The sequence below is a fragment of the Chiloscyllium punctatum genome, chromosome 2 (assembly GCF_047496795.1).
Source record: "Chiloscyllium punctatum isolate Juve2018m chromosome 2, sChiPun1.3, whole genome shotgun sequence".
Classification (NCBI taxonomy): Eukaryota; Metazoa; Chordata; class Chondrichthyes; order Orectolobiformes; family Hemiscylliidae; genus Chiloscyllium; species Chiloscyllium punctatum.
The window spans coordinates 147,359,533-147,386,019 of NC_092740.1; the positions used below are offsets into that span (position 1 = coordinate 147,359,533).

The 26,487-nt window shown below is 41.4% G+C and overlaps 1 protein-coding gene across 1 annotated transcript in view; it reads left to right on the forward strand.

The window, feature by feature from the left end:
- The window catches only part of LOC140491599 (thiosulfate sulfurtransferase/rhodanese-like domain-containing protein 2), a 31,587-nt gene that overhangs the window by 2,879 nt on the left and 2,221 nt on the right, over nt 1–26,487 (forward strand). The window contains exons 3-8 of the mRNA XM_072590031.1: nt 11,180–11,288; nt 12,255–12,377; nt 20,382–20,487; nt 20,812–20,927; nt 24,132–24,290; nt 25,984–26,122. Of these exons, the coding sequence (XP_072446132.1) occupies nt 11,180–11,288; nt 12,255–12,377; nt 20,382–20,487; nt 20,812–20,927; nt 24,132–24,290; nt 25,984–26,122 (752 nt within the window). The remainder of the gene's footprint in view (nt 1–11,179; nt 11,289–12,254; nt 12,378–20,381; nt 20,488–20,811; nt 20,928–24,131; nt 24,291–25,983; nt 26,123–26,487) is intronic.

The following is a 26,487-nucleotide window of genomic DNA, read 5'->3' on the forward strand; positions in this document are numbered from 1 at the left end:
TTCTATGGAATTTGAACCTTCTGAGTTTTAATCAGTTAGACTCCCTGCACTCAACAATAATCTTAAATTGATATTAGATGTTGATCTCACTCAGTTTAAATGAATTGCTTATGTGAAAATAGTTTTAAAGAAAATCATAGAGTCAGCATAGTTTTATGGAAGGTAGATTGTGTTTGACTTATTTGCTAGAGTTTTTCAAAGATGTGGCAAGCTAAGTGGACAATGGGAAACCTGTAAATGTTATATTTCTGGACTTGCAGAAGGTATTTGATAACACTCTGCACAAAGGTTAATGCACGATGTATGATCACATTGGGTTGGGGTCATTAGCTTTGATAGAGGATTGGCTAATCAACAGAAAGCAGAGAGTCAGGATAAATGGATCTTTTTCTGGCTGGCAAGATGTAACTTGGGGTTTCCATGGGGTTTGGTCCTTGGAGCCCCAACTCTTTACAATTTATATTAATGACTTGAATACAGGGGTACGGGTAATATAGTCACATTTGCAGATGACACTAATACAGGTAGACGAATAAATTGCAATGAACAAATTAGAGAGTACCTGTATTACCAATGGATATGGATTAATCAGGAGAATGGGCCAAAATTTGGCAGATGGCGTTTAACATGGATAAGTATGAGGTTCTACCTTTTGATCAGAAGAATAGAAAGGCAACTTGTTATGAAAATGGAGAGAAACTCGGTGATTCGGAGGAGTGAGATCTAGGTTTCCTTGTTCATAAACTGCAGAAAGCTAGCATGCAGATAATAATGGGGAATTTTGGCATTTAATGCAAAAGTAATAGTGTGCAAATGAAGGGAACACTTGCAGCAACTGTACAAAGCAATAGTGAAACTGGCCTGGAGTATTGTTCCTCTTGAGGGATTAGATTAGAGTAGATAACCTACAGTGTGGAAACAGGCCATTCGGCCCAACAAGTCCACACCGACCTTCTGAACAGTAACTCAACCAGACACATTACCCTCTGACTAGTGCGTCCGAAACGTCGGTTTCGCTGCTCATTGGATGCTGCCTGAACTGCAGTGCTCTTCCAGCACCACTAATCCAGTATTTGGTTTTCAGCATCTGCAGTCATTGTTTTTACCTTGTTGATTTTAACCCTACTGCGAATCCTCTTGCAAGGATGCCTGCCTTGAAGAAGTTTTCCTCCTCTCTCTACAAGAATCTCAGGGAGTCCCTCTCCCACTGCAACTCCCAGGTCATTTCCTCTGCTCTGAAGCTCTTCAACCATGTTGTGAAACCAATGTGGACTTCAACAGCTTCCTCAGTTCCCCTTCCCCCACCTCATCCTAGTTTCAAATTTCCAGCTCAGCACTGTCTCCTTGACTTGTCCGGACTCGTCCGACCTGCCTATCTTCTTTTCCACCTATCCACTCCACCCTCTCCTCCTTGACCTATCACCTTCATCTCCTCCCCCACTCACCCATTGTACTCTATGCTACTCTCTCCCCACCCCCACCCTCCTCTAACTTATCTCTCCACGCTTCAGGCTCACTGCCTTTATTCCTGATGAAGGGCTTTTGTCCAAAACGTCGATTTCACTGCTCGTTGGATGCTGCCTGAACTGCTGTGCTCTTCCAGCACCACTAATCCAACTAACACTATAGCCAATTTAACATGGCCAATTTCCTGACCTGCACATCTTTAGACTGTGGGAGGAAACTGGAGCACCTGGAGGAAACCCACGCAGACACTGGCAGAATGTGCAAATTCCACACAGCCAGTTGCCCAAGGCTGGAATTGAACACAGATCCCAGGTGTTGTGAGGCAGCAGTTCTAACCACTGAACCACTGTGCTACCTTCATGTAGTTGCACTGGAGACAGTTCAGAGGAGGTTCACTCGATTGATTCCAGCAATGAGGAGTTTGTCATATGAGGACAGATTGAGGAGTTTAGGCCTATATTATCGAGAATTTAGAATGAGAGGAGATTTGATTGAGATATATAAGTTACTGTTGTAGGGCATTCTGGAATGAGAGATCATTGTTTTCAGGTAAGGGGTTGCAGATTTAAAACAGATGAGAAATTACTTCTCTCAAGAGGGTTGTGAATCTGGAATTCGTGACCCCAGTATGTGGTGGATGATGGGACATTGAGTAAATTTGAGAAGAAGATAGGCAAATTTTTAACTAGTAATGTGTTGCAGAGTTATGTAAAACAGGCAGGAAAGTGGACTTGAGGCTGTGATAAAATTAACCATGATTGTGTTGAATGGTGGAGCATGCTCAAGGGACTGAATTGTTTATCTAATTGAGTGAATTATCTTCATGTTCTTTGAGTTCCAGGTTGAATACAAATGTTTGATCTTGATAAGTAAATAATGTCACTGTAGTCCCTAGATAACTGGTGGTGGTTTGACTTGCCTCTGATGAGGGAAGAAATTGAGAAGGAAGGATCTTTAGCCTCAGCCAGTGTGGGAATTGAACCCCAAGCTGTTGGCATCACTGTGCCATGCAAACCCGTTTTCCAGCCAGCTGAGCAGCCAACCCCAAATCTTGATAAATAAGTAGATTTTTTTTAATCACCCAAACTAGGCTTTGTTTATGATAAGGATGTTAACACATACAATCAAAGTACAGCAACTAAACTTGCAACACTTTAGGAGGCATTGTATATTTATACAAAATGTCAAATACAGTGTATGTAATAAATACTGGTGTTGTCATTGTACATGTTCATTCTGAATGAATGGTGCACATGGATAGCATCCTTGTGCTTTTGAAGTTACAGTTACTCCATGTGAGCAATGTTGCATTTGGATAGAAGGAAAGTGATAGGTCTCGCAGAGACAAAGGCTACCGTTAGTTGTTGCACAGAAAGGAGTTGACTGCTGATCCTTTGTAGGCTATCTGGTGGAATGCAGGCTGAAAGACAACCTTTGGTTAGAAAGATTCTAGACATTCCTCCTGGCTTTGCCAGGGCGCAAACATTGCTGAATTGATCTGTAAAGCTTGTGGTCAAGTTGGGAATTGTCTGAAAACCTGAGGGAAACATCTTTTGATGGTCACGCAACTTTACAACATGGTGAAATGAGGAGACATGGATTTCTGTACTACCCAAGCTTAACTAATGTACTCATTCACGTGCATGAGGCAAGATCTCTGTTTCGTAAGGAGACAAGAGCCTCGTTGAGACACAAAGGAAATCTAAAAATAGGGTAATCCAGTCCGTTCATGCACATGTCACAGCTGGGTTAGCATTATCATTGGATGAAATCTGAGGATCATTTGGCTTGCAAAGGTGGAATGGACTGAAAGTTACACCTTTCAAACTCCAAAGTGGGGGTCTCCCATTCCAAGTGTCTGGTCAAACAATACACATGGTAGTTTCAGACTGTTCAATAAGAGCAGAGTGAGGAAAATTACATGATGCTGCAATAGATTCTAAAATATGTTGAGCACAAATTTGAAAATCTGTTTGAGAGTCCAGTGGCAGAGCTTTGGAAGATGGGAAAAGAAGGAATGACCAAATTGTCCATCATTGTTCCCAACAAAACCCATTCCACATATCTGTTGTCACAATAGTGCACCTAACCCTCCTTGTTGACTACTCTCTGAGAGTAGAAACAGTGAGGAATTTTGTATAGATGTGTGCTCCATTTGTAGATAGCACTTTTGATAATTGCAATTATAAACAGAGGATTTTCGAACAAAACCAACTTTTTAGGAGTGGTGATTTGCTGGAAGACCTCAATGTCACATTTTCTTTGATTGTCATCCCACAATCACTAGCTTTCACAAATATGCAGGAATTATTGCACAAGAAAAAACAAGGCTATCTTAAAATAAAGAAATGTTGCTACATTATCTCCAAGTGTGGAAAGCTACAATACTAAAAAAGTCATTCTGAATAATTACTGACTTAACCTGTTTTGTGCAGATATGGTATTTACAGTAGGTATCTGGCAGAATAATAGCTCTCTGTGGTTCTTTGTAAACTGTGTTCGGGGCGGGTAAAATATATTCCAGTTATCCAGTAGTTATGCTTGAAGGTGGCATTTGTTCTGTACCCTTGCAGGCTGTGTGTAGTATTGCTGCTTCAATTAGTGTTAATTCTCTCAATCTTTTCTAGTGCTTTGCCTTCCCCAGTTGGGGCATGTTTAGTGCAGAGTTCCAAAACCAAACTCTTGCATAGTTTTAACCATCTTTTAGTCCATCCAAGTTGTTTATAGTTTATTTTGATTTTGCTGAAGTAAAGCCATTACCATTCTATAACCAAATAGTTAGCAGAATCTGTTCAGAATCTGTGAGTAACTGTAGAGTAAGTTCAAAGCAGCTGAACAGATTCTGCTAATTATTTGGTTATAGAATGTGTAGCAAAGCTTCTCAAAAGGTAGGACTATGGGTGAACATAAATCTTAGGTAACATATGAACATAGAAGATTGGAGCAGGAGAAGGCCATTCGGCCCTTTGAGCCTGTTCACCATTCATCATCATCATGCCTGATCGTCCAACTCAACAGTCTAATCTTGCTTTTTCCCCATAACCTTTGATTCCGTTCGCCCCCAAGTGCTATATCTAGCTGCTGCTTGAATACGGTCAATGTTTTGATGTCATCTACTTACTGTGGTAATGAATTCCAGAGGCTCACCACTCTGGGTGAAGAAATATCTCCCCATCTCTGTCCTAAATGGTCTATCCCAAATCTTCAGACTGTGACCCTTGCACACATTCACCATCAGGAACATCCTCCCTGCATCTACCCTGTCTAGTCCTGTTAGAATTTTAGAAGTCTCCATGAGATTTCCCCCCACCCCCAAATTTGTCTGAACTCCAGCAAAAACAGTCCTAACTTGGTCAATCTCTCCTCATACATCAGTCCCGCTATTCCCGGAATCAGCCTGGTAAGCCTTCACTGCATTCCCTCGAAAGCAAGAGCATCCTTCCTCGGAAAAGGAAACCAAACTGCATACCATATTCTAGGTGTGGCCTCACCAAGGCCCTGTATAACTGTAATAACACATTCCTGCTTTTGTACTCAAAACCTCTTGCAATGAAGGTCAACATACCATTTGCCTTCTTTACCGCCTACTGCAACTGCATGCTTACCTTCAGCAACTGGTAAACAAAGCTACCCAGGTCCTGCTGCACACTCCCCTCTCCCAATTTACAGCCATTCAGGTGGTAATCTACCTTCTTGTTTTTGCTTGCAAAGTGAATAACCTCACATTTATCCAAATTGTACTGCATCTGCTTTTGATTTGCCCACTCACCCAACCTATCCAGATCATGCTAAAGGATCTCTGCATCCTCGCCACAATTCACCCTGCCACCCAATTTGGTATCATCTGCAAACTTTGAGATGTTACATTTTGTTACTTCATCTAAATCAATAATATATAATGTGCATAGCACTAATCCTGTAGCAGCACTAGTCCTGTAGCATTCCACTAATTACTGTCTGCCAATTTGAAAATAACCAATTAATTCCTACTCTTTGTTTCCTCTCTGCCAACCAGTTTTCTGTCCATCTCAGTACACTTCCCCCAATCCCATGCACTTTAATCTTGCACAATAATTTTATGTGGGACTTTGTCCAACGCTTTCTGAAAGTCTAAATATATCACATCAAGTGGTTCTCCCTTGTCAACACTACTAATTACATCTTCATAGAATTCCAACAGATTCGTCAAGCATGACTTCCCCTTCATAAATCCATGCTGACTCTGTCTAATCCTGCACTGTTTTCTAAATGCTCCTCTATAAAAGTATAGATAATTGATTCGAGAATTTTCTCCACTACTGATGTTAGGCTTACTGATCTATAATTCCCTGGTTTCTCTCTACTTCCCTTTTTGAATATTGGAATGACGTTAGTTACCCTCCAATCTGCAGGGACTGTACTAGAGTCTATACAATCCTAGAAGAGGACCAGCAGTGCATCCAATATTTCTAGAGCTACTTCCGTAAGTAATCTGGGATGTAGATAATCAGGCTGATCAACCAGGATTCTCGCCCACCCTCTGCCGACCCCTTCTCCCGCCTCCAACACACCCCATCCACCTGGACACCCCGTGCTGGCCTCTTACCTGCCCTCAATCTCTTCATAGCCAACTGCCGCTACGACATTAACCGCCTCAACTTCTCCACCCCTCTCACCCTCAGAACATGCGGCCCTCCACTCCTTCCGTTCCAACCCCAACCTCACTATCAAACCGGCAGACAAGGGACGCAAGGTAGTAGTTTGGCGCACCGACCTTTACACCGCTGAGGCTAAATGCCAGCTCGCGGACACCTCCTCCTACTGCCCCCTTGACCCCACCTCCCACCACCAAACCATCATCTCCCAGATCATCCATAACCTCATCACCTCAGGGGATCTCCCATCCACCGCTTCCAACCTCAGTCCCACAACCCCGCACCGCCCGTTTCTACCTCCTGCCCAAAATCCACAAACCTGACTGCCCCGGCCGACCCATTGTCTCAGCCTGCTCCTGCCCCACCGGACTCATCTCTGCATACCTCGACAGGGTCCTATCCCCCTTAGTCCAAGAACTCCCCACCTACATTCGGGATACCACCCACGCCCTCCAGTCCCTCCATGATTTTCGCTTCCCCGGTCCCCAACGACATCCAGTCCCTGTACACCTCCATCCCCCATCACAAAGGGCTCAAAGCCCTCCGCTTCTTCCTTTCCCGCCTTACCAACCAGTACCCTTCCACTGACACCCTCCTTCGACTGGCTGAACTGGTCCTGAACAACTTCTCTTTCCAATCCTCCCACTTCCTCCAAACCAAAGAGTAGCCATGGGCACCCGCATGGGCCCCAGCTATGCCTGCCTCTTCGTAGGATATGTGGAATAGTCCATCTTCCGCAGCTACACTGGCACCACCCCCCACCTTTTCCTCCACTACATCGATGACTGTATCGACGCTGCCTCGTGCTCCCACGAAGAGGTTGAACAGTTCATCCACTTTACCAACACCTTCCGCCCCAACCTCAAATTCACCTGGACCATCTCAGACTCCTCCCTCCCCTTCCTCGACCTTTCCATTTCTATCTTGGGCGACTGAATCAACACGGACATTTACTATAAACCAACTGACTCCCACAGCTACCTAGGCTACACCTCCTCCCACCCTGCCCCCTGTAAAAACGCCATCCCATATTTCCAATTCCTTCGTCTCCACCGCATCTGCTCCCAGGAGGACCAGTTCCAACCCAGATGGCCTCCTTATTCAAAGACCGCAATTTCCCTACAGACGTGATCGACGATGCCCTCCACTTCCCGCTCCTCCGCCCTTGAGCCCCACCCCTCCAATCACCACCAGGGCAGAACCCCACTGGTCCTCACCTACCACCCCACCAACCTCCATATACATCGTATCATCCGTCGTCATTTCTGCCACCTCCAAACGGACCCTACCACCAGGGATATATTTCCCTCCCCATCCCTATCAGTGTTCCGAAAAGACCACTCCCTCGTCAGGTCCACACCCCCCCCCCCCCCCATCAACCCAACCTCCACTCCCAGCACCTTCCCTTGCAACCGCAAGAAATGCAAAACCTGCACCTACACCTCCCCCCAAGGCCCCAGGGGATCCTTCCATATCTGCCACAAATTCACCTGCACCTCCACATACATCATTTATTGCATCCGCTGCACCCGATGTGGCCTCCTCTATTTTGGGGAGACAGGCCACCTTTTTTTTTAGATTAGATTACTTACAATGTAGAAACAGGCCATTCGGCCCAACTAGTCCACACCGACCCGCCGAAGCGCAACCCACCTGTTCCCCTACATTTACCCCTTTACTTAACACTACGGGCAATTTAGCGTGGCCAAATCACCTGACCTACACATCTTTGGACTGTGGGAGGAAACCGGAGCACCCGGAGGAAACCCACACAGATTTGGGGAGAATGTGCAAACTCCACACAGTCAGTCGCCTGAGTCAGGAATTGAACCCAGGTCTCTGGCGCTGTGAGGCAGAAGTGCTAACCACTGTGCCACCGTGTCGCCAGAGAACACCTCTGGGACACTCGGACCAACCAACCCAACCACCCCGTGGCTCAACACTTCAACTCCTCCTCCCACTCCACCAAGGACAAGCAGGTCCAAAGACTCCTCCATCGCCAGACCATAGCAACACGACGGTTGGAGGAAGAGCGCCTCATCTTCCGCCTAGGAACCCTCCAACCACAAGGGATGAACTCAGATTTCTCCAGTTTCCTCATTTCCCCTCCCCCACCTTGTCTCAGTCAAATCCCTCGAACTCAGCACCGCCTTCCTAACCTGCAATCTTCTTCCTGACCTCTCCGCCCCCACCCCCATTCCGGCCTATCACCCTCACCTTGACCTCCTTCCACCTATCGCCTTTCCAACGCCCCTCCCCCAAGTCCCTCCTCCCTACCTTTTATCTTAGCCTGCTGGACACACCTTCCTCATTCCTGAAGAAGGGCTCATGCCTGAAACGTCGATTCTCCTGCTCCTTGGATGCTGCCTGACCTGCTGCGCTTTTCCAGCAACACATTTTCAGCTGTAGATAATCAGGACCAAGGGATTTATCTCTTTCAATCCCATCAAATTTCCCAGCACCATTTCGCTACTAATATTGATCTCCCTCAGTTCTTCCCTCTCACTAAAATCCACTTTTTCTGGTAGCTAATTTGACCTCTTTTGTGAACATAGAACCAAAGTATGTATTCAGTTGATCTTTATCCCCTATTATATGCTCCCCCCATTTCTGGCTATAGGGGACTTACATTTGTCTTCACCAATCTCTTTCTCTTCACGTACCTATAAAAACTCGTAGCGTTATTTTCCATGCCATATTACTTTCGTATTATATTTTCCTCTTAATCAATTCCTTGGTCCTTTGTTGCTGAATTCTAAATTGCTTCCAGTCCTCAGACCAAGCTATATGCTTCTTCGTTGGATCGGATACTATCTCTAATTTCCTTTGTAAGCCATGGATTGGCCCTCTTATCCTTTTCCTCTTGTGCCAGACAGGAATAAACAGTTGTTGCAGTTCCCTCATGTGTTCTTTGAATGTTTGCTATTGCCTGTCCACTGTCATCCCTTTAAGTATCTCTTCCCAATCTATCAAGGCCAACTCATGCCTCATATCTTCATAGTTTCCTTTATTAAGATTCAGCACCCTAGTCTCTGAATCAACTACCTCACACTCCACCTTGATAAAAAATTCTACCATGTTATCGTTGCTTGTCCCCTAGGGATCTTGCACAGCTAGACGGCAATGATTTCCTTTTCATTACACAGTACCCAGTCTAAGATGGCATGCTTTCTAGTTGGTTCCTCCACATATTGGTCAAGAAAACCATTCCGTATACGCTCCAGGAATTCCTCCTCCACGGCATTGTGGTTAATTTGATTTGTCTAATCTATGTGCAGATTAAAATCACCCATGATCACCGATACACATCTCTAATTTCCTGTTTAATGGCATTCTCAACATTACTGCAGTTTGGGGTCTATATATGACCCCCACTAATGTTTTTTGCCCCTTGGTATTTCTCAGCTCTACCTATACAGACTCTACATTGTTAGAGCTAATATCCTTTCTCACTATTGTTTAATTTCCTCTTTAACCAGCAATGCCACTTTCCTTTTTGTCTGTCCTTCCTAAATACTAAATATCCTGGAACATTCAGTTCCCATCCCTGGTCACTCTGCAGCCATGTCTCCTTCATCCCAATTATATCATACCCATTTACATCTACCTGCATGATTAGTTCATCCATTCTATCGCAAATGCACCATGCATTAAGGCATAAAGCCTTTAAGGTTATCTTTTTAGCATTGTTTGTCTCGCTCCCAATACTTTTTCTCAATAGCCCTGTTTCAATTTTGTCCTTGGTTTCTCTGCCTACCAGTTTTCTCATTCCCTTTTTTGTATCGTTTGATTTTGTCCTTTCTCCCTCCTTCTCTGACTCCTCATATAGGTTCCCATTTCCCTAGCATATTACTTTAATCTTCCCCATCCGCTCTAGCCAATCTAACCCTCCTCCCTGCCCCACCCCCCACCCCCCCCAAAAAAAATCAGTCCCAGTCCTGCTCAGATGTAATCCGTCCAATTTATACAGATCCCACCTTCCCCAGAACTAGTCCTAATTCCTCACGCACCTGAAACCCTCTCCTTACACTATCTTTTCAGTCATGTATTCATCCCATTTATCCTGTCATTTCTACTCTGACTAGCACATGTCACCCTTTCACGAATGTCCTGTACCTGCTCCACAACATACTTAACCCTAGCACCAGGAAGGCAACATACCATCTGGAGTCTCCTTTGTGGCCACAGAAATTCCTGTCTATTCCCCTTACAATTGAGTCTCTATAAGTATTACCCTGCCACACCTTTTACCCCTCTGCAGCAGAACCAACCATGGTGCAACAAGTTTGGCAGCTGCTGCTTTCCCTTGAGAGTTCATTCACCTTAATGGTATCCAAAATGGTGTATCTCCTTTGCAGGAGAATGGAACAGGAGATTTGAGCACTACCTGCCTATCTCTCTTGTTCTGTCTGATGATCACCCATTCCCTTCCTGCCTGCGGTGCGACCACCTCTCTATACGTGCTATTCACAATACTCCCTGCCTTGTGGGTGCTTCACTGTGTCAACAGGTCATGAGAGTTTCAGCTCCAGGTTCATCCCTGATATGTACTGAATCAACAGTGTTAACTGGAGTGAGAAAGGAGAAGGGACTAAAACTGGATTTAGCCCATGTGAACAAAATATCAACCAAGGTGGTTGTTGGTCATTTATGTGGTGACCCCTGTTGATGATGTAGACCAGCCCAGGATATGGCTCAAATGCAGTGGTCCAATATTTGAATAGCCTGCTGAATATGAATTTTCAGGGCATCATGTTCAAAATAACTTCCTGGGAGGCAGCAGAATCTTATCAGTGAATGTGGACTCTTCCTCAAAATTAGTGCCACTGCAGAGAGGGGTTGCAATTAGAATTTTTATTTACTTCTAGCCAATAAATTCCTATTGTGCAATAGGGAATATCTGCCAAATGTTTATTTATAGATTTCTTTTAAGCTGCTATAAAGCTAATTAAGCTTGTTTTTTTTAAAAAAGATCTACATTGGCTTATCTTTTGTATTGTAATTCCTCCTTGTAAAGAAAAAGACTTTGCTGTAGTTTTGATTATTGAATTTAACAGGTGTTAATTCTTTTCCCCCAGTGTAGCAGGCGAAGTGCTGTTATATTACTCGTATTGTGATATCGAGGAACCACAACTGATCTGCACCTGGCAAAAAGCCCTTTGTCATCAGTTGCACTTAACAGGCAAGGTAGGGGAGAGATTCCTTCTGTGTTCTTGTTTTACTTTTGGTATCCTCAACTTGCACTGAATTTTTCTGTGTTTGCCTCTGATATCTGGGGAAAGAAAATAATTATGCCATCCGAGGAATTGAGTAAGTTTTCAAAGTATAGCCGAATATCTAGGTTTCAGTGATTGTCAATTTACCATGAAGATTATAAAAGCATAGAACCCCTCCAGTGCGGAAAGAGGCCACTTGGCCCATTGAGGAGGAGAAAGTGAGGACTGCAGATTCTGAAAAACAGAATTGAGAGTTATGATGCTGGAAAAACACAACAGGTCAGGTAGCATCTGAGGAGCAGGGGAATCAACGTTTTGGGTATAAGCCCTTCATCAGCGCCCCCCTCCCCAGCTCACAAGCCTCACTCCTGATGAAGGGCTTACCCCCAAAACGGCAATTCTCCTGCTCCTTGGATGCTGCCTGACCTGCTCTGCTTCTCCTGCACCACACACTCGACATTTGGCCCATTGAGTCAACACCAATCCTCAAAGCATCACACCCAGACTAAGCCCCCAGCCTATCCCAATAACCCCACATTTACCATGGCGAATCCACATAGTCTACACATCCCTGGACACAACGGACAATTTACCATGGTGAATGCACCTAACCTGCACATCTTTGGACTGTGGGAAGAAACACATGCACACACAAGGAAAACGTGCAAACTCCACACACAGTCACCCAAGGCTGGAATCAAACACAGTCCCTGGTGCTGTGAGGCAGCAGTGCTAACCACAGCCACTGTGCCACCCAGATTGCTGGTAGTAGTTCACTGGCTCTTTCACTATAGCAATGTTAATATACAAGATGGTTCCAAGGAAATTAGAGCAAAGTCTAGTCAAAAAATGAGTTATTCTGCTTGTGGAAGGCAAACCAGTAGTTTACAATGGGTGTGTGTTGAATCATTTAGCTCATTGGCAGTGTTTCTTTCAGGTCCGTATTTCCAAAGAGGGCATTAATGGAACAGTTGGTGGATGCAAGAGAGCAACTGAGCAGTACATTGAAGCTATGCTTTCCCATCCACAATTTCAAGCTATGTCTGCAGAGGACTTTAAGGTAAAGGCAGGACTGATTCTATGGCACATTATAAACAGTGCAGAGAAAAAATTGTCAAAAGTGGTTACATTAAATTAAATTTAAGAAGTGATAATCTCCTTATCTTTGTGTAATCTCTGACCCATCAGCTTTTGTCCCTGCCCATTGTCTTGCCTTCTCCCCGTAAATCTCGATTCCCATCCAAATCAAGAACCTATCAATCGCTGTCTTAAATATCTTCAATGACATGGCCTCTACAGCCTTCTGCAGCATTGAGTTCCACAGATTAATTAATTCTCTGGCTAAAGAAATTTATCCCCATCTCAGTTCTAAAGAGTTGTTCCTTTACTCTGAGGCTCAAGTCCTAGTATCTCCCACTAGTGAAAATGTCCACTCCAACTAGGCCGCTTAGTATTCTATAAGTTTCAATAATATACCCTGGCCCTCTTTCTGTCTAAACGCAGAGTACACACCCAGAGACCTCCACCATTCCTCATATGACAAGCTCTTCATCCCTGGGATAATTTCTGTATGACTTCCAGTGCTAGCACATCTTCCTCAGATCTGAGCACCAAAACTGTACTCAATATTCCAAATGTGATCTGACCAGGACCTTCTACAATTTCAGCAGGACATCTTTGGTTTTATATTTTGGCCTCCTTGACATGAATGTTAACATTGCATTTACCTTCCTAACCCCAACTGAACCTGCATGTTAATCTTAAGAGAATTCTGAACTAGGACTTCAAAATCCCTTTGGCCTTCAGCCTTTTCACATTCAAAACATAGTCTGTGCCTCTTCCTACCAGAGTGCATAAACGCTCACTTTCCCACATTGTATTCCATCTGCCACTTCTTTTCCCACTCTCCTAGCCAGTCTAAGTCTTTTTGCAGCCTCCCCACTTCCTCTACCTAACTTTGTTATTTGCAAACTTAGCGACAGTACCATCAGTTCCTTTGTGGAAGATCATTAATGTGCAACATGAATAGTTGCGGTCCCAACACTGACCTCAGTGGAACTCCACTAACCACCAGCTGCTATCCTGAAAAAGAGCCTTTCATCCCCACTCTGCCTTCTGGCAGTTTGCCAATCTTTTATCCTATCCATAATACTATGGGTTCTTATCTTAGTTAGCAGGCCCCTGTGTGACACCTTGTCAAAGGCCTTCTGAAAATCCAAATAGATCATATTCACTGACTCTCCTTTGTCTAACTTGCTCACTAATTCTTCAAAGAATTTCAACAGACTTGTCAGGCATGACCTTCCCTATTTTATCATGCACTCCAAGTACTCCACAATCTCAGCCTTAATAATAGACTCAAATCAACAAAAACCAAGTTCAGGCTAACTGGCCAATAGTTTCCTGTCTTGTGCCTCCCTCCCTTCATAAAGTGAATGTTAGTTAACTGTTTTCTAGTCTTTTGAGATCCTCTCTGACTCCAATGATTCCTGAAAGAACCCTAACAGTGCCTCTTAGCTATCTTTTTCAGTACTCTGGATGTAGCCCATCTGGTCCAGGTGATTTATCCACCTTCAGATCTCTCAGCATCACTTTCTCCTTAGTGATGACCGCTATGCTCACCTTTGCCCCAACTCTTCTGAAGTTCTAGTATGCTGTCACTGTGAAAACTAATGTAAAATACCTACTTAGTGCCTCGCCATTCCTTTATTCCCCATTACTACTACTCCAGCCTCATTTTCCAGCAGTCCAATGTCTACTCTTGCCTTTTAGATATCTAAAAAAACTCTTGCAGTGTTCTTTTATATTACTAGATAGCTTACCCTGATATTTTCTCTTTTCCCCTGCCTTTACTGCTTTTTCACTTATCCTTTGCTGGCTTTTAAAGGCTTCTGAATCTTCTGGCTACCCACTAATTTTCACCATGTCGTATGCTTTGTCTTTTGCTTTTTAGCTGTCCTTAACTTCCCAGATCGAAAGGGGAAGAAATTATAAAAAGGCAAAATTAATGTTCTTTACTTAAATGCATGTAGTATATGAAATAACTGCATAAAGAGGGGCTAATGAATATGATTTTCTAGTCTCTATGCAGACTTGGTTGTGAGGAGATCAAAACAGGGAACTGAATATACATGGGAATGTTACTTTTACAAAGGTGGGCAGGAAGGAACGGGTGGTGGGGTAGTTTTGTTAGTAAGTGATGGAATAAATATGATAACAAGAAATAATCTAGAATTGGTTGATAGAGAATCTGTATGGATGGGGATACGAAATAATAAGGGGAAGATGCAAGTAAGTGTAGTCTGTAGATCCCCTAACAGTAGTTGTTCTGTAATCTTCATTAGCTTAAAGATAATGACGCCATTTAAAAAAGACAATTATATTAATCAGGGTGACTTTATTCCTCATGTAGATTTGGAAAATCAAATTGGCAAAGGTAGCCAAAAGGAACTATTCATAGAGTGTATATGGGGCATTTTCCTCGAACAATATGTTATGGATGCAAGCAGGGACCAGGTTAGTTTGGATTGCTAATATGTTATGAAGTAGGTTTAGTAATGATATCCAAGTAAACATTGACCATAACATGGCAGAATTCAGCATTTAGTTTGAGAGAGGGATCTTCGGTTGGGAACAACTGCGTTAAGCTTAAGTAAGCATAATTATGAGGGAATGAGAGCAGAACTGGCTGTAGTGGATTGGAGAAGGAGTTTAGCAGCAAAGGTGCTTGAGGTACAATGGCAGATGTTTAAGAAAATAGTTCATGGCTCACAGTGAAGATAGATCTCAGTAAGGAAGCAGATTCGCGGGAAGGAATATGCCAATCATGGTTAACCAGAGTGGTTAAAGATTGAAATTTTAAAAAGTTTGACCAAGATTAATAGTAAGCCAGATGATTGTGAAAGTTCTTTAAAAAACAACAAAAAAATGACCAAAAAGAAAGAGGGAGAAAATCAACTTTGAGGATAAGCTTGCAAGTAATATAAAAATGGAAAGCAAGAGCTTCTTAAATATGTAAAAACAAAGAGAGAAGTGAAAGTGATCATAGGCCCCTTAGAGAATGACACTGGAGAAATAATAATGGGGAACCAGGAAATGGCATAGGGCTTGAATAAGTACTTTGCGTCAGTCTTCACAGTAGAGAACATTATTTTGTGTTTGGAGTGTTATTAATCATGAGACAAAAGTGCTGAAGGAGGAAATAAGCACACCAGCTATTTCTAGAGAAAATGTACTGGGGAAACTTAGATTCTGGAAAAGCTCCAGAGGATTGGCAAACACCAAAGTAGCACAATTATTGAAAAAGGGAGAGACCAAAAAATGTAACTACATTTAGCTTAACATTTTCCTTTGGAAATAATTATAAAGGATAAAATAACAGATCATTTAGAAATGTCTAATCTAATCTAGTAAGTTGATTCATGAAGAGGAAATCATGTCTGACAAATTTATTTAGATGTGCTAATTTTTGATCAATAGAGGGCCTTGTGAGATTGATATTAAAGCATGAAACAAAAGTAAAGTTGGACCTTCATGGTACTTTACTCCATGCATGCGTTTAAGGTCAGGCGAGGAAGATTTAAAAAGGACCTAAGGGGCAACTTCTTCACATACAGTGTGGTGCATGTATAGAATGAGCTGCCAGAGGAAGTGGTGGAGGCTGGTACAATTACAACATTTAAAAGGCATCTGGATGGGTATATGTATAGGAAGGGTTTGGTGGGATATGGGTCGGGTGTTGGCAAATGGGACTAGATTAGGATATCTGGTTGGCATGAACCAAAGGACCTGTTTCCATGCTGTATATCTCTATGACTCTATCCAGTATCTGACCTATAAATTGTTGCTATTCCTGTGTGATACAAAATAAAATGCTTATTTCCCTGCATATGTTTTCTTTAATTTGTGTCTTTTAGCATTTGCAACATGTTCAGGTTCAAACCTAGGAAGGAACGTTATGGTGGACGAGAATGCACAGTGGGACAGGGGTCAGACAGAAATAATCCATTTGCGCAAAGCTTTTAGTCATTTAAAGGCCTCCATTTACAATTTATATGTTCAATGTGATTATTACATGTGCATATTGAGCAATATAGAAATCTGCATGTACGTTTGTATGAATGATTAGTTAGAATAAAATATCTGTGTCTGCACTGTGCATTCTTTGTTAAAATTCCATGGGACCCGCTGTTCAATCTTGTCAGGATTGCTTTCTTTATCGATTGTTTTGCCTTTAGGTATGTCCATGCTCAATTATTCTTTGGCATTTTTTAATTAACTTATGGACGTGGGCTTTGATGGCTGGCAAGCATTTATTATAGTTGCTCTTGAGAATGTGTTGGTGAGCTGCCTTCTTGATCTGCTACAGTCTACCTACTGTAGGTTGACCCAGAAAGCCCTTGGGGAGGGAGTCCCAGGATTTTAACCCAGCAACAATAAATTGTAACCCCATCGAATGTCAAGAGACGATGTTTAGATTGTCTCTTATTGGAGATGGTCATTACCTTGCATTTGTATGGTACAAATGTTATTTGCCACTTGTCAGTCCTAGCCTGGACATTATCCAGATCTTGTTGCATTTGAACATAGAGGAATCACAAATGGTGCTGAAAGCATCCAGCATTGGGCTAACAGGTTAGTCCCACTTTCTCCTGAATTCTGTATTAGATTTGTTCATAACTATCTTATTTGTGGCTCTTTTGTCTCTACCATAAGTGGAAACATCTTTTGATATTTACCCTGCCAAATCATTTCAAAATCTGACGCATACCTGCCAGATCATCCTCATTAGTCTTCTGTTTTCTTGAGAGCACATTCCAGTCTGTTCACTCTTAATGAGGATAACATTTCAGTTCTGGTTTTATCTTTATCTTTTTGCACATTCTATAGTTGTTCTAAATCTTTCTTAGAATATTGAGACCAAAACTGTGCATAGTGTAAACTCAAATACAGACCATTCCAAAGTGTATACAAGGTTCATATAACATCCTTTCTTTGCAGTTCCACCCCTTTAAAAACACATCCCAGTTAGTTGTTTGCATTATTATGAATTTATTCATTTGAGTATGATAGTTTCTTAATTAAAGGATTATAGTGTGATAGAACAACACAACCCAGAGGTTTTGACCTGGCATGCCATGCTTGGTTTTTGAAGGAGCTATACAATTTACCTCACTGCCTGCCCTTTCCACATACTCCAGAACATTTTTTCCCTTTCCAATTCCCTTTTGAAAGTTAATATTGAATTTAGTTCTACCTCCCTTTCAGGCAATGCATTCTAGATAATCACTGCATAATATTCCATCCTCCTTTTATTATTGCCAACTTTTCCCAAGCTCATGTCATTTGCAAGCTATGAAATTATGTCCACTCAATCCAGATTATTAGCATATATTGTAAAGAGCTGTGTTTCAATATATACCAAATGCGGACACCCCTGCCTACTTCCCTTCAATTGAAAAAAAACTGTTTACCTTTTAACCTTTCATTATCTCTAGTTCTTTAACTTGTGTCCTCTATTTACTGACCCTTCTATTAGTAGAAAGTTGTTCCTCATTTATTCTATCAGTAATCGTCAAGACTTTGAATGTCTATCAAATCCCTCTTAAAAGTCAATCTTGTAAGAACAACAGTTTCAAGTTTCTCTGTCATATCATATTTCTCTCCACTTACACTCTAGTAAATTCCTTATGCACCTTGTTTAAGATCTTGACATCCTTCCTTAAGTATTGACTTAGAATTAGCCATAGTACTGCAGCTAGAGTCCAATCAATGTTTTATCAGGTCTGTTTGTGGCCGTTACCACCAGTAGGTGGAACGTGATGTGCACAGGCGCAAAATTAGTTGTTGCTTTTAAACTTTATCCCGCAGGAAAGCACATTGAGTTATAAATAAATGTAAATATAGTCATCAGGGCCTTCCTCCAGATCAGGAAAAGCATTTGAAGCAGTGTTAAAATGATTCTGTTTGGAATTTGTTTGGTATCAGTTTAGTTACGTTTTAATAGACTTTGTACTATTATTATAACCTCCCAAACTCTAAATTCCCTTTAGAGCTATCTTTTTTGACCTGCTATTTTTAATTGTACTGACTGATTTGTTATACAGTATATTGGTATTAAAGTCTATCAGCTTTTGTTTAACGCCTGTTATTTGATTCACTTGTGCTTTCAAAAAGTTGCAAGCCGTGTCACGTTTTCACCTGTCAAAATTTTCTTTTTTATCCTAACACTTGTTGCAACTGCAATGAAAAATGCATACGTGCATGTGCAGATAGATCATGAAAGCTGCTTTTAATGAAGGTATCCTTTCTCCTGCATTAGGGCACGTACTCCTTTTTATAAATGTTTTGCAAGTTTTCCATGATTTTCTGATCTACGTCTCTGCTTGTGATGCCATGGATTGTTTTGCCAACTTAAAAGTTTTAAATATTTCCTTAATCAAACTGCTGAGAGATGTAATTTCACACCTGTAGAGAAGGTGGGACTTGAATCCAGGCCTCCATGTTCATTGGTAGGCATGCTACAACTATCCCGGTAGATCCCTGTTATATTCATGATAATCCAAGTGTCTCTGTTGAAAGGCAGTGCATGAACAGAAACCTGCAGGGATCACCACTGTGCACACCCCATAGTCTGAAAAATAACTTCACTGCTGTCTGCTTTCTGTTCTTCATCTTTACTCAGTTTTGTATCTGTGCAGTTGAATTTTGCAAACAAATTTATCATGTAGGCAGGAGTGCTTAGTTTGTAAACTGAGGGCACTTTCTGAACCAAGAGTTTGGATTACATTTGGAAGCTGATTATCTCATTCACCATTTTATTCAGCATGTTTCTGCATAATAGATTGGTTAGTAAGGTTACCAGGAGGAGCTAACCTATTGAATACAAAATTGGCTAGAAGGTAGGAGACAGAGGATGGTGATGAAAGGCGGCCTGTGATCAGCAGTGAGCTACTAGGATTGGTGCTGGGTCCACTGATTTCCGTCACTTATACAAATGATTTTGATGTGAACATAAGAGATCTAGTTAATAAGTTGGTAATTGATACCAAAATAGGTGGTGCAGTGGATTAGCTCAGAGCACAACATGATCTTGATCTGATGGGCCAATGGGTAGGAGTGGCAGATGGAATTTAATTTAGATAAATGTGCGGTATTGCTTTTTAGTAAGGCAAACCAGAGCAGCACTTGTACAGTTGATATGTAGGGTCCTGGGAAGTGTTGCTGAACAAAGAGACCTTGGAATGCAGGTTCATAGTTCCTTGAAAGTAGAGTTGCAGGTAAGATAGGATCGTGAAGAAGGCATTTGGTATGCTTGCCTCAATTGGTCAGAGCATTGAGCATAGGAGTTGGGAGGTCATGTTGCAGCTGTACAGGACATTGGTTAGGCCATTATTGGAGTACTGCATGCGATTCTGGTCTCCCTGCTATGAGAACGATGTTGTGAATCTTGAAAGGGTTCAGAAAAAATTTATAAGGACGTTGCCAGGGTTGGAAGGTTTTAGCTATAGGGGAGCCTGAATAGGTTATGGCTATTTTCCCTGGAGCGTCAGAGGCTGAGGAGTAAACTAATAGGGGTTTATAAAATCATGAGCATGGATAGGGTGACTAGCCAAGATCTTTTTGCCAGGGTAGAGGAGTCCACAACTAGAGGGCATAAATTTAAGGTGAAAGGGGAAAGATTTAAAAGCGACTGAAGGGGCAACTTTTCCACGCAGATAGTGGTGTGTGTATGGAATGAACTGTCAGTGGAAGTGGGTACAATTACAACATTTAAAAGGCATCTGTATGGGTTTATGAATAGGAAGGGTTTAGAGAGATTGGGCCAAATGCTGGCAAATTGGGCTCGGTTGGATTCGGATGTCTCGTTGTTGCGGACAAGTTGGACCGAAGAGTCTATTTCCATGCTATATGACTCTATCACTTTATTATGTTAATTTGTACAATTCTAGTAAATCCAAAACTTAATGTATTGCACTGCCTACATTGATATATAAAACCATTCAAATTATTCATAACTTTCAAATCTGCAAAATAATTCTGAAAATAAGTATTTTTGGCTAAGCGAAGTGCAGGAGGATCCCATTGTTTCCAAGACCTCCGAGTTGGAGTTTATAAAGAGGTTGTTCCCATGGGAATAGATCCTGTGAAGATTTCTTATAAAGATGCTGGTAAGTAAAGGAGCAGATCGGGATTGTTTGTTGGTGCATTGACTAGCTAAAAATCTGTTCGTAAATGGCACTGTAATTCATTTACAATTTGTCATTATTATTAACTTAAAAGGATAATGTTTTGAGTACCAGAGTGGTTTGGAATTAGAGCAGGATCTTAAATAAACACAGGCTTTACTTAACTCGGGAACTAGATCTTGCTGGCATTTTACAAATCTTGTATAACTGAATACATGTTTAATTGGAACTTGTTGTAGCAATGTGAATGTTACATATAGCTGTAACTTAATGTTATTTTTGTTTGTTTTGTAAATGGTATTGTAGGAATTCATTTAACTCCCGAAGAGTTCCACAGAAAACTAGAAGCATTGTATAACAATACCCAGATTCGAAAAGACACCATTCTCTTGGACTGCAGGAATTTCTATGAGAGTAAAATTGTGAGTTTTTATCCATCTGATTTTTCTTTTTAATGTTGTAGTCAATTACTGCGTTCAGAAGTGCAAGTTTAATTCAGATGTTGGGTATCATAATAAGTGCAACTGAAGAAACATCATTCTGCTTAGAAATCCTATGAGGTTTCTCATTACACCAATAACTTTGGACTGATTATGTTGGATTCCCATGTCAAACCAGATCTTTGCAGCAGCAAATGCCTTCTCCATAACTATTCCATACACGCCAGTGTTAATTTTGAGCTGGACATGGTTGCACACTTCTGAAAATTATACCTTTTGGAGATTGTGTCATTGGAGTGAAATGTTTTTGAATAAGCTTGGTTCTTGGACAGATTCTGTAAATGGTAAATGGCTGGGAGTAGCCAGGACAGCTGTTTAATTTCTATCTGGCTGGTCCTTTTGTGGTTTTTGCTATTTCAAGCGTGCCTTGCCCAGATGATGGTCATATAATCTGTGCCAACACTTCTCTCATTTCTAGTCTGAGTAGCCACTAGTAGACTTGAAATAAAATGGAGTACAACATCCCATTGGCTCATTTGGTAAGGTGAGTTTGTACTTGAACTGTATAAACCTGAGATTTCAGCTTTGTTCTTTTCTTTGTGCTAAGCTGGCTAATTTCAAACAAGGTGATTGGGATGCTGTAATTGACCTCTGTAGCAAATCAATTAAGGCAATACTTTATCCAACTCCTGTTGCAATTGGTACTGAGGTGAGTGCAGGATTATGCTCTAAACTAAAGCAAAGAACTGCAGATGCTGGAATTCTGAAACACAAAAAAAAGAGTTAATGGAGAAACTCAGCAGGTCTGGCAGCGTCTATGGAGAGAAAACAGAGTTAGCATTCTGAAGTAGAGTCTCTGGACTTGAAACATTAACTCTTGTTATCTCTCCACAGATGCTGCCCAATTTGAGTTTCTCCAGCAATTTGTGGGGTTTTTTGTGTTTCAGGATTATGCTTGACTGATTCTCCTATAGTTAACAGAAAATAGTTTGCCTAGACTTAAATTGCAAACATTGAGATATGCCAAAGGAAGACTACATATGACAAAGTAAGGAAACTAAGCTCAACCTCCTACTAGTGAGGCACAACCAGGAGTTACTTGAAAGGAGTATGTCATGTTCTGCTGGAGGCGGTCTCTTCAACTTCTTGCAGCTTTCTCAAAAGTTGGGATGATGGTGTAAAATTATAAGAGCATGACAAGGAGTCTACCAACTTAGTGACCGGTGGCAACAACTGTCAACAAGATTGAGGAAGATGGTGAATTAGACTTGAATCAGCAAAGAAAGTATTAGGGAAGGGCGAAAAAGGCAAGAAAAAAATTAAAACTCAATGAATGTAAGGGACTGAGTTGATTTTATGTTGTTCCCTTTCTAGGCCTGTCAAGTTAATTTCATTGATTTAACAAGGTACTTTCTAATCAACCTATTCAGAGATGTTATTATTCAGCTTTGGAGCAGGTGGAACTATAATCTGGGTCTCCTGGCTCAAACATAGGAACATTACTGCTGTGCCACAAGAGCCGTTGCTTTAATGAATTACCAAATTTTTAACAGCATGAGTGCCTTGTTAACCTCTAACAGCAGTGTTATGCAGCAGGCTTAATGAGTATTAAATGTATAAGCATGACATTTAAGATAATGGGAAGGCTAAGGATGAGATGCCCGTTGTGGAGGCAAACAGCTTAGCAGCATAAATTGACAATGCAAGTTCTGGAGATTCACATTTCATGACATATCTCTTGATCCCTCTGCATTGCCCTTTAATAATTGCATGTGTCATTAACACTCCATTATTATTCTGTTGAGAACTATAAAATGCAACACTTCTCACTTTGGAAAAAGTCATAGATGGAAATATTGCTGACTCTTCTGCAGGAGCCTATTGATCTGTTAAGAGGGCAGGTCATTTCAGTTGTTTAAGTAGATTTTGGAGCATGCTAGAAGTTCTCAGACACCAAAAGCATACAGTTGCCCTTATTTTGTTGGCAATGATGGAACATATTTGTGTCTCAAACTGCAGTGGGATAATTAAGAGAGGAATGAACTTGAACAGCAGGTCCAAGGTTGCCTGCCTCAGGACTTGGCTTACACTAACCTTTTTCAAATATATAACACATTTGTCCTACACCAAATTGGAGAGATTTGAATTTATCAGTTCCAAAATACTGGTAAAACAGACATCAAAGTCACAGGAAAGAAGCAGGGTCCTCACAAATGACTGAAATGAACCTATTGGAATACCACTTCTAGACTTAGACAATCTCCCCACCCAATCCCTCTGATGTGTTGGCATTCCATCCAGTTAAAAACATCTGGAAAGATTGCAGCATTTCTTCTGTGGATGGAAATGTACCCATGTCATCTTTTTTTTTGTCAACCCACAAAAAAGTAAAAACCAAGATGAACCTGGTCTGAAAACTCACTGGCATGACAATTCGTTTTACTTTAAAGCAATTATTAAGGCATTGTTTGCAGTGTTTTTTGGAAAGAAAGTTCTTTCTCTATATTGATTGGAGGATCATCTGCAATAATATTTACAAGCTTGGAAAGAGATTTAACCTCAGTCATCTAACTCAGAGGTAAATGTGCTGTCAACGAAGCCAAAATCTATTAATAACTTGGGTTGGTTGAGTTTGGTAAGTCTTTATACAGCATGAAGTGGACAAAGCCATTCAGCTTAGAAAAATAATTTTAATGAGCACAGAGATGATTGGACAGCTTCTTAGTTTATGTGCATAAATAACAAAGATGGTGGTAAACTCTGCATTCTTCCTATTCAAAATAAATGTTATGCACTTTACTCAGGGTAGTAAGGGTATGGAATGCTTTGCCTGCAACAGTAGTAGATTCGCCAAGTTTAAGTGCATTTAAGTCATCATTGGACTGGCAAATAGACGTACATGGAATAATGTAGTTGGGATGGGCTTCAGATTAGTATGATAGGGCGGCACAACATTGAGGGCTGAAGGGCCTGTACTGCGCTGTAATGTTCTATGTAAGTGCTGTGAATGTACTACTTTTTTTCTCTTATTGACTTGCAGTGTGCAGCCCATGAATAAAAAAATTATATTGCACTGTATCCTAGCATCTGTTTTTAAAAATGAATCATGGCAGAATGCGTACTTATTTTATTGTTCTTGTACTGTTGAGATTTGTTTGTTGAACTGTAGCAATTTGTGTTGCTCAGGGAAATTTTCAACACTGCATTGCCCCTAATATCCGGAAATTCAGCTACTTTCCAGATTACATTGATACAAATTTGGAATGTTTCAAGGACAAGCAGGTCCTTATGTATTGTACGGGAGGAATCCGCTGTGAACGAGGCTCAGCCTATCTAAGGTCAAAGGTGAGATAATTGTTTCTTGTAATGCTTGCAAATAATTAATGTGAAGCTTGTGTAATTAATTTGATGTGGCAAAATGCCAAAATCAACATTTTTGCACATGTGGAATTAAATTACTGTCATCAAGGGTAATTAATTAGTTTTCCCTATTAAAGGAAAAGCTACATTTGAGCAAGTACTGATAAGGTACTTTCTAGCGATTAGCTCTGTCATTTTTAAGATGCATATTTTTAGAGGTCCTTTCTAAGTAATCTTGCACAAGGCTCCTCATTAAAAATAACAAAATTTATATGTGCATAGTTTTGCCTTATTGGTAAAGTTAATTAAGACAAAGTAATTTAATTCTCCACTAGACTCTGTCTTGTGGGTAATGTGTAACATTGTTGACTTAACTGTTACTTTTTTCCTGTTCTACTTGTGGCATGTGGATGCAATAAAGGAGATTTATCTGCATTATGGTCCCTAAGTTTCAGGCACATTCATACAACCCATCAAGTTGGAACACCTTCCTTCTGTGGATGCTCTCTAATGCCAGATTTATGAATTTTATATGCCTGTAAATGATTCCTCGTGCCATTGCCTTATCAGTAGATTAGATTAGATTACTTACAGTGTGGAAACAGGCCCTTCGGCCCAACAAGTCCACACTGCCCCGCCGAAGCGCAACCCACCCATACCCCTACATCTACCCCTTACCTATTTAGCATGGCCAATTCACCTGACCTGCACATCTTTGGACTGTGGGAGGAAACCGGAGCACCCGGAGGAAACCCACGCAGACACTGGGAGAACGTGCAAACTCCACACAGTTAGTCGCCTGAGGCAGGAATTGAACCCGGATCTCTGGCGCTGTGAGGCAGCAGTGCTAACCACTGTGCCACCGTGCCGCCCACGGTAAATAAATCCAAATTTGGAACTTCAGGATGCTTGGCATTAACGAAAATGTGGATTTAGACACAACTGGATGTAAAGACTTCAAACCTCACTATGAAATGCTGAGCACTCCGAGAAGCTTAGTGCTGTAATCTTGATCCTGTAACCCCTAGCCCCACTTACTGCAACTTCTTGCTGGTGAGACAGGAGCCCTGGGCTTAATGCCGTATACTATTAGTTCTCAAATTTTGCTGGTTAAGGAGCTGCTTTCAAGTAGTCATCATATTTCACATTATTTCTAAAAGCCTTTGGAATTTCTTTGTAGACCTCATTTGAGAACCATTGGTATAGTGGTATGGCACAGTGGCTCAGTGGTTAGCACCGCTGCCTCACAGTGCCAGGGACTTTGGGCAACTATCTGTGTAGAGTTTGCATGTTCTCCCTTTGTCTGCGTGGGTTTCCTCTAGGTGCTCTGCTTTCTCCCACAGTCCTAAGATGTGCAGGTTAGGTGGATCGACCATGCTAATTTGCCCATAATGTCCAGGGGTGTGTAGGGTAGGCGGATTAGCCATAGGAAATGCAGGGTTACAGGGACAGGGTTTGGATACGATGCTGTTTGGAGGGACATTGTGAAATTGATGGGCTGAATGGCCTGCTTCCACACTGTAGGAATTCTATGATAAAGTAGCCTATTTTACATAAGCAACCCCAAAAACAGAGTAAACTCCTGTGTTAGTACACAAATTTTACATGATCATCACTGAGCTTGAGCGGTGCGTATCTTCCCAGTTTATTTGTTAAGTATTTATTGTTTGTTATTCAGGCTGTGTGCAAGGAAGTTTACCAGCTCAAGGGTGGAATTCACAAATATCTTGAACAATTTCCAAGTGGTTTCTACAGGGGAAAATTGTTTGTTTTTGACAATCGTTATGCCATCTTTGCCAATGATGACATTATTTCAGGCAAGTATAGATAAATTGTTCAATTATTTCAATAAGTCAAATGTGACAATACTTTATGTTGGGAACCAACAACAAGGGGTTACTATATTAAAATTAGAGAAACACTTTTTCCATAAATGTGGTGAAAATCTAAAATTCTGTTTCATAAAAGTTGTGGATATTGCGTCAGTTGAAATGTTCAAAACTGAGATCCAAAGATTTTTGTTAGGTTAGGATATAAAGTTATGATTCATAGAAAATTAAAAACCTGGAGATTTGTCAATCTGAAGGTCTAACTAAATGAACTTGATGGGCCGAATGGCCTGCTGTTGTTCCTATTTGGCCATTTGGTATAAACAGTAGAATCAACAGAAGGTGGAATGATT